The sequence below is a fragment of the Benincasa hispida genome, chromosome 8 (genome assembly GCF_027475165.1).
Source record: "Benincasa hispida cultivar pf3 chromosome 8, pf3_genome.v1.1, whole genome shotgun sequence".
Classification (NCBI taxonomy): domain Eukaryota; kingdom Viridiplantae; phylum Streptophyta; class Magnoliopsida; order Cucurbitales; family Cucurbitaceae; genus Benincasa; species Benincasa hispida.
The window spans coordinates 40,134,172-40,141,879 of NC_143485.1; the positions used below are offsets into that span (position 1 = coordinate 40,134,172).

General features: G+C 34.5%; 2 protein-coding genes across 3 annotated transcripts; both read right to left on the reverse strand.

The window, feature by feature from the left end:
• Positions 1 to 366: 366 nt before the first annotated feature.
• On the reverse strand, positions 367 to 2,261 carry NDHT (Chaperone DnaJ-domain superfamily protein). The gene is made up of 2 exons (XM_039037852.2): positions 1,893 to 2,261; positions 367 to 869 (listed from the first exon to the last, which is right to left on the reverse strand). Exons 1-2 carry the CDS (start codon positions 2,252 to 2,254, stop codon positions 443 to 445), a joined length of 789 nt encoding a protein of 262 aa, XP_038893780.2. The 5' UTR covers positions 2,255 to 2,261; the 3' UTR covers positions 367 to 442.
• A 1,422-nt stretch (positions 2,262 to 3,683) lies between these two features.
• MOS4 (modifier of snc1,4) lies at positions 3,684 to 7,478 on the reverse strand. 2 transcript variants are annotated; one of them, XR_005483179.2, is made up of 7 exons: positions 7,057 to 7,424; positions 6,465 to 6,640; positions 5,867 to 5,950; positions 4,826 to 4,895; positions 4,604 to 4,740; positions 4,465 to 4,523; positions 3,684 to 3,987 (listed from the first exon to the last, which is right to left on the reverse strand). XR_005483179.2 is itself a non-coding variant. In XM_039037645.2 (7 exons), the coding sequence occupies exons 1-6, from the start codon at positions 7,303 to 7,305 to the stop codon at positions 4,466 to 4,468; spliced, it is 771 nt and encodes a 256-aa protein (XP_038893573.1). In that variant the 5' UTR covers positions 7,306 to 7,478; the 3' UTR covers positions 3,684 to 3,987; position 4,465. The 2 variants fall into 2 exon arrangements, 1 of the variants encoding a protein (XP_038893573.1); XM_039037645.2 differs by having other exon boundaries at positions 4,607 to 4,740; positions 7,057 to 7,478.
• Positions 7,479 to 7,708: the final 230 nt, after the last annotated feature.

Here is a 7,708-nt window from a genome sequence, read left to right on the forward strand (position 1 = left end):
TTGAACTCATAACTTTGTGTACTCAAATTCGCCTACTCACCATCCAAGAGTGCTTTTTGAAGGTAAGTATCGATGCTTATTATATATATTTTAGTGGTCGGCTCAGTTTCCCAATTTGTTTTGTCCATCTAATCTGAATCCAACTCGAAAATTTCAATTTTGTATACTTTCAAGCCGAAACCACCAACTTGACGCATTTCTACCCGAACCGACGAGTGGTTTCGATCGATTTAGGTGGATTTGTTGGTTTTTCGATCGATTTTTTCATGCATCCCTTCGACCAAGTATGGGCGTCAGTTATTTTTGTATTGAGCATATTTAACCCTCAATTATGTAATTTATGAATGTAGCTAAACAAACTGTCAGTGAACCACGTAAACACCTGTGTCAATTTCTTTTGCTATATATTTTTTGTTCATCTTTAATGGTGGATTCTCTAACATCAATAATAATATGGTTCTTTAAAAAGGAGGACATAAACAATGCAGGCTATAGCAAAAAGAATGATGAAGATATCCAAGGTAAGAGCTGTGGTGGCTTGATCACTCAACTCCATGTTCCTTCCTCCAAGACGATCCACCATGTCCGGAGTTGATTTCCAGTTTTGCAGCTCTTGCTCGTAAGGATCTTCCAACTTAATCCTCAATTTTTCAGCTTGGCGGCTTGCCTCTTCTTGCGCAAGTGTCCAGTCGTAGAACTTGCGGCTTTCTTCGTTGCTCAGGACCTCATACACTTGTTTTAGCTTCATGAATTTCTCAGACGCTACCTTTAGAGGGAGAGAAGTTGTGTCTGGATGGTATTCTTTCGATAATCTCCGGTATGCACTTTTTATCTCTTCTAGCTCTGCCTCAGCTCCCACTCCTAAGAACCTTCACATATATATACACACACAACAACAAACAATTATATACATATATAGCTATTCAGATGGAAGTGTTGGGGGAATGATATATAAGAATTTATTACATCTCAATTAAATTTGTCGTTGAGGTATGTTTTCAATAAGCATTGTACTAAACGATTATTCATGGATGCAAGCTAGGTTGTACATGTTATTATTTTTTTCAATCATCCCGAAACTTTGGATTGGTTAGTTTGACATCCCAAAAGACTCAAAGTGTCTCGACCCCCACTCTTAGAATTTGTTTTGGTAAATTTAAAATATTTAATTTTATATACAACATATGTTGCTATCAACTAACTTTAAACAAGGGCGAACATTCTAAAACAAAAATATAAAGATTCACAAATCATCCATTCTAAAAGAAATATATACATTTTTATTATATAATTGGGGCCAACTTGAAAATTTTTTATTCAACCCAAAACCCAATCCCACCCGACAAAAAATAGAAAACTTTGATCCTAACTCAACTCAAAAACAAAACAAACTTAATCCAATACTTATGGTTTGGGTTAGATAGTTCTGGTTATTCAGGTTGTTAGGTTATTTGAATACTCCTACTGCATGGAGGTTAATTCCACTAAAATTACAATCTCGAACTACTTGAATCTGGTAGAATTCATTGATACTTGCTAACTCAACTCAAGAGTAATAGAAAGAAAGATGGGAGACAACTCTTCAATTTGAAATGAGATACTACAAATAAAGAAACAAGTTGTTATTTATAGGTTAAGAACTTGGTACCTCTTCAAACTACAGATAAATTCAAATATATTAATTTTATATATCAAACATCATCTAATTTCATAGTCTCAATCTAATTTGAAATTCATAATCATGAATTCAATATGCATAATTAAATCTGCTTTTTAGTATTTCAATTTTCAAGAATGTTGCACTAATTTCATCCATTCATAATAAATATGCAAGGAGAAGCATATATAATAAGGCATCTGATTAAGCAAGTATAAAACCTCTACTCACGTACTGGTAGTGAGAATCAGATGAGTTGTTGAGCAAGTCAGCCAAACTTGGACCTAACGTTTTATTGTCATGAACCTTAGTCTCCTTCTTGTGGCCTCCAATCCAACCTTCTTCTTGGTTTTGCCAATGAATTCTCGTGTCGACTCCCGGTGGAGGTCGTCTCTGGGGGTCGTTGTTTGGAGCTTGAGATGCATAGACCCGCCATGAACGGAATGTGCGAGCAGAGGAGTGAAAGGTTTTGTGAAAGAGGAGAGAATTGGGAATTGGAGGAGAGGCCATGGAATGGATTGGAAGAGCAAGAAGAGAGTTGAAATAAAAACCACCAACCACTGGTTCGTGTGGACGAGAATACTCGCACACTTTCATGCCCTCCGAGGGACCCTCAAAGCCACTATCCCTTGGCCATTTGTAACTTTGTTTTTGTGTGCTTTCCCATAGCAAGGATTAACGATTGTCATTTTAAGTCACTTTGATAAAATTTAAAATATGATTTTATTGAAAACTTGAAACCGACTTTATTATCTGCCAAACCAAGTTTGGCTCAATTGATATTCTGAGTATATTAGAAAGCGTGAATTGGGATGGGTTGGTTTTGATTTTGGGTTGGTTTATTTTCTTAATTTTAATTTTAACTTTTTCTTTTTTGAGCCATGTGGTTCAAATACTATTGTACTAAAAAAAAATAACTCTATAATTCTGAAACATGTTCAATACAAGTGCTATTCCAAAATTTTGCAAAGTGACAAAGTCATTTAACCCACATCTAAGCCAAAATTGGCAATGAAGTGACCACTATGACATGAAAGACATTAAGTCCCCGTTTGATAATCTTTTTTTTTTTTTTTTTGTTCTTTGTTTTTAAAAATTAAGTTTATAGACACTACTTTCAGCTACAAATTTCTTTATTTGTTATCTACTTTTTACCAATAGTTTAAAAAACCAAACCAAAATTTGAAAACTAAAAAAAAAAGTTAAAAAAACTTATATTTTGTTTTTGAAATTTGACCAAGAATTTAATCATTTTACTTAATAAATATGCAAATCATTATAATAAATGAGGAAGAAAGAGAATTATTTTTTAAAAAAAAAACGAAATAATTATTAAACGAGACTTAAATAATTCAAATAATTAGACCAAAATAGAAAAAGTAAACTGTTAGTAAATCTATCCATTAAATTTATTTTTTTAAAAAAAATCTAACCCAATTATTGTTATCATTACTATTATTTTAAAAAATCTAATTACAAAAATGGTTGAGTTGAAGAGGATACTCATGGGCCTGGGTACACCGAACCCCAATTCTGACCCATAGACCATAAAGGGAAGAAACGTTTGGTTGGTCCGCCGAGGTGGAATGGCAAAACTATACCATCTTAAGCATCAGAGTGCTCTAGCATAATACCTGCATCCGCTCACCACAATTATTGCGACGCCTCTAAACATTTTTTTCCCTTAAATTTCGAGAACATTAAATCCAGAATGAACAGTTGATTTAACCGGACAAAGACATTTCTATTATGAAACTCCCTCCTTCGTAAGCCTTTATATATATATATATATATTAAAAAAAAAATCCCAACAAAACCGATCGACAAAGCCAATCATTATGAACCATGATTGGATTGTTTTAAGTATGAACAAAAGAATGATCATCAGTCTCCATCCAATTGAAAGAATTTTTGTTTAGAATTGGCTAAAAAATCCACTGCCATTTGCCACATCAAAAGAATCCATAGAATAAAGGAACTAAATCTCTCTAGTCAATCAATCCTACCTCGGTTTATTTCGAAAGAATTAAGAACTAATATCAATTGTTATACATTTGATAGATAGTCTGGTAGTTCAATAATTTGTACATTATAAAGTTATAAACTATATTCAAGTCAGAGAGTCACCAAAATAACACGGTTAGAGGAAGCAAGTGTACTTCGAATTACTTCACTAAAGGTACAGATACGATCAATTCAATGCAAAATTTGAAAATGACTAAAGACAAACTTTGGAGCAACCATCCTCTCCCATATAAGCAGAAATCTAACTCATCTTCCATGTAAGGCATCTCATAATAGCATCAAATGACGTTGGAAGTGACGCTCCCCTTTTCCATTGAGATGATAAAAAATCATGTCATAATCTACCAGTATAATTAATCTGATACAATATTGTGAAGCTTAAATTTTCTGCCATCACTAAACTGAGCTTTCTCATACCAACTTGAGAAAGTTAGACTGAATTATTGTATTTTCTGCAATCTCATGGCATGAGCATATTAATGGTAGAGTAGAATTCATTTCAGTTCAGGCCATGAGATTGCTAAAAATCAAAATTGACTCGAAGACGGATGCACACATACGGTTTATATCATAAAACAGTAACATGTGATATTCGTAGACAGGACCTAAAGTAGGTGACCGGAGATGACATATCCTTTTAACACAAGATATTGAAAAGAAACAAAAAACAAAACATGGTACGAGTAGTGTTAAGTTAGAAATTCTAATATACGAGGGAAATGGAAGTAAATTATGAGTTAAACATTGGATATCAAAAATAAAAGATGGCATCTAACGCATACCTTATGATACGGGAAGCGAAACAGAACCATTCTCTACATTGACTTCCAAATTCCAGCCTCTGGAATCGTAAACCACAGATCAGTTGTAAATATGACAACACACGAAGCACGAAAATAGATCAAATAGAAAAGACAATACTACTTTTCTGTTGCCTCTCTCCTTAGTTCCTCGATTTGACCCTCTAATTGAAAGCATGCCACTTGGATTTCCATATTTTTCTCACAAAGCTCCTTCCATTGCGTGGACAAAGCATGAAGCTCATATGCAGCGTTTTGCTGATCATTGCACAAAAAATCAACCAAATATTCAAAGAATTGACCTCTGCCCTATTGTAATATGAATTACAGGGATGTTACTTACTTGATGGAATTTCCTTTCACGGTTCACCTTTTCAATCTTCTCATTCTGTTCTTGAGCTAATTTTTGCATTCTGATAACAATTAACATCATGACAATATAAGTAACAATTATATAAGATCACTTTGGTCAGATCGCAGATGTACCGAGTACATTCATGTTCACTTCTCTCAGAAATGACAGATAAAATGTGGCCAAGTGTTCCATAAAACCAATGCCTGTGATGCAATAGTTTTCAGTTTGCATAGCAACAGTCCTGGCTCAGATAATATGACCATGCAAGTGAATGTTTGAATCTACCATGGATAATATGCAAACGCAGAATCCTATTGTCGTTATACCATGAAGGTCCAAACATTAAGTTCTTGTGTATCTTGTTTTATACATTTAACAGGATCAATTCTTAGTCTGCAAGTAGATCTTTGCAACCACCGTAGATTAAAACCTATCCCAATCTGTACATAGATTGGTTGGCATGAATAGAAAGAAAAATAGAAACCACCAATGGATTGTCAACAATGCACAAAATCATAAAATTTGTTTCACCAGTCTTTATTCATTTCATCAGTTAACGATTACCGATGTGAAGTGCTAACCCTACTCAAATATTGAAGCCTAGTCTTCAAGCATGGATGCAAGCCTAAATTCATGAAAGAAAGAGCCATAGGCAGGACCAACTTTACATGGTTCGTGTCTGCACCAATGGCAACAAGATACTGCATAACTTCATTTTTTTTTTTTAATGTCCTCGTATTCTTTCATTTTTTCTCAATGAAAGTTCGGGTATTAATTATAAAGACGATTAATGATGAAAATAAAAATAAAAATAAAACCAACCAGCAGTATGTGATAGAAAGAGAGATACAAAAACTCAGTGTAAAATAACTATTTTCCATTTGAAATTATTTTTTCTTGCAAGTAACGGGACAATTTACACTATATAAAGTTATAAAGAAAAGGATTTGACTAGGAACTGTTGATAAAATAAAAACATAATTAGTACACAGAAAATATAGAACATCAAAACAAAATATATTAACAAACCTTGATAGAAGTGCTTCCAACTGTTTGTTGTGTTGCTTCCATATATCAGGGCCATATTTTGACATCAGATCCAAATTTTCCAGCCTGCAGTATGACACAAAAGCACCACCACCAGTAGTTAGGTTGTCATATTCTTATTATCTCCTAATGAATCATCAAAACCTCTCTAATGTTTGTTTTCATGGTAGGGTGCATAATCTTCAGTATTTTGTTTTTTCCTTACCAAAATTGTATAAATCACACCACACCTCTCATAAGCATGGCCCATAGGTACAGAAACTAGATATAAGAAAGCAACTGCAACCTAGAAAAGGGATAGAAATATGACGAATGGGAAAGAGCTATATGAAGAAGGTGAGTTTTAGGGTCAAGTAACATAAAGTATTTAAAGTGATCTATGTCAACGGAGTTTTCAGCTAAATATAGACCATAAAATTAATAAATTAAGAGCATCCGTGAAAATACTAACTCAGTATTGCAGATATTAGAAGACCTGTATGAGTTGAAGTAGCCAACTCTACCTGTTCTCCATAAAATTAAGTTTTCCAAAAGACAAGTCTTAAATTCCTAGAACAATAGAAACGTATTAACACTTCACCTCAGTACTTGATGACGGAGTAAGCATTGAGCTTTCTGAAGTGTCTGCTTCCAAGCAGTTTCGTCATTTTTTTTATTTGGAGGTGGTGTCTCTAACTTATATCTTGCAACATCGAGAGGCACTGGAGGTCTCCCAGCTCTTACACGTTCGTACTCTCTAGCAAGCATTGGATGATCCTGAATTCAAACTTCGTCAGTTGAATAGACTATCACTAATATTACCACATTTTGTAATATTCTCAAGATCTATCATATGTAATGGTTAGAGAATTTATGTAGAGCGGCGCGTCCTATAGACATTGGATGACACAGTGGGAGTTGCGGATAAGCAATATGGCAATATCTGTGTTCTTGTCAATCGATTAATTTTTATTCGAATTTCTTTAGCTCGTTTTCGAGTAAACGAAAACAGAACCAGCAGATGGAGCTTCTAAACACTTCCAAACTCGGCAATTAGTACGTGTCTAGCAAATATATCCAGCGGAGAAAAGTAATTTGTTTTTTTAGGCATAATAACTCTGAAATCAAGCGGAACTATAAGTGCAAAACCTAGAGGAAACTCCGGTGGGAAATGAAATTGCAGCGTAACTTACTTCGAACTTGAACTTAGGAACGGGAGGCAAGTCTTTGAGAAAGTCGGCCGGTCGTTTGGAGCTACGGCGCATCTCTTCCTCGACTAAGCGGTCGACCTCTGCTTTGACCCTTGGGTCTGCATAGTCGTCGTCGATGTAGGGCAGGGCGTCGACTACCTCGGCATCCGCAGCAACGCGCCACGCTGGTTGAGACGGCTGCGGTGGAGCTTCGAGCATTAGGATATCCCCATTAATGTTGTTAGTCGCCATTGCCACCGCGACGAACAACAGAGGTTTCGAGTTTCAGTCTTACAGAAGGTCAAGTGCGAGGAGATGGAGATTCCGCGGCCCGCTTCGCAAATTGATTGGATTTTCTTTGTTTCATTTCAACTTTATGTATTTTTATTTTTTTATGCCTAAAAACAAATTTTGGATTAAATAACATTTTATTTTGAAGCAACCATTTACTTCCTAAACTACAATTTTTTTTTTTTAAGATACTCCCACAACTATAATTAACAACAATTTTATTTATAAATTTGTAATAATTTAGTCTCAAAATTCTCTTAACAGTTTATTGACTTACATGTATTTAAAATGTTGTCCATTTCTATAAAAGTATAAAGTACATGTATTGAAAAGTCTTTTTAATAACGTTTTTCATTTTCTGTCA

Bases quoted from the DNA above. Each gene is read 5' to 3' on its own strand.
- NDHT (XM_039037852.2), bottom strand. From the start codon at position 2,254: ATGAAAGTGTGCGAGTATTCTCGTCCACACGAACCAGTGGTTGGTGGT. The intron at 870-1,892 runs GTACGTGAGTAG...ATATATGTGAAG, and splicing joins TCATCTGATTCTCACTACCA to GTTCTTAGGAGTGGGAGCTG.
- MOS4 (XM_039037645.2), bottom strand. From the start codon at position 7,305: ATGGCGACTAACAACATTAATGGGGATATCCTAATGCTCGAAGCTCCA. The intron at 5,951-6,464 runs GTGAAGTGTTAA...GTCATACTGCAG, and splicing joins CTCCGTCATCAAGTACTGAG to GCTGGAAAATTTGGATCTGA. The intron at 4,741-4,825 runs GTAAGTAACATC...TGCAATGATCAG, and splicing joins GTGAAAGGAAATTCCATCAA to CAAAACGCTGCATATGAGCT.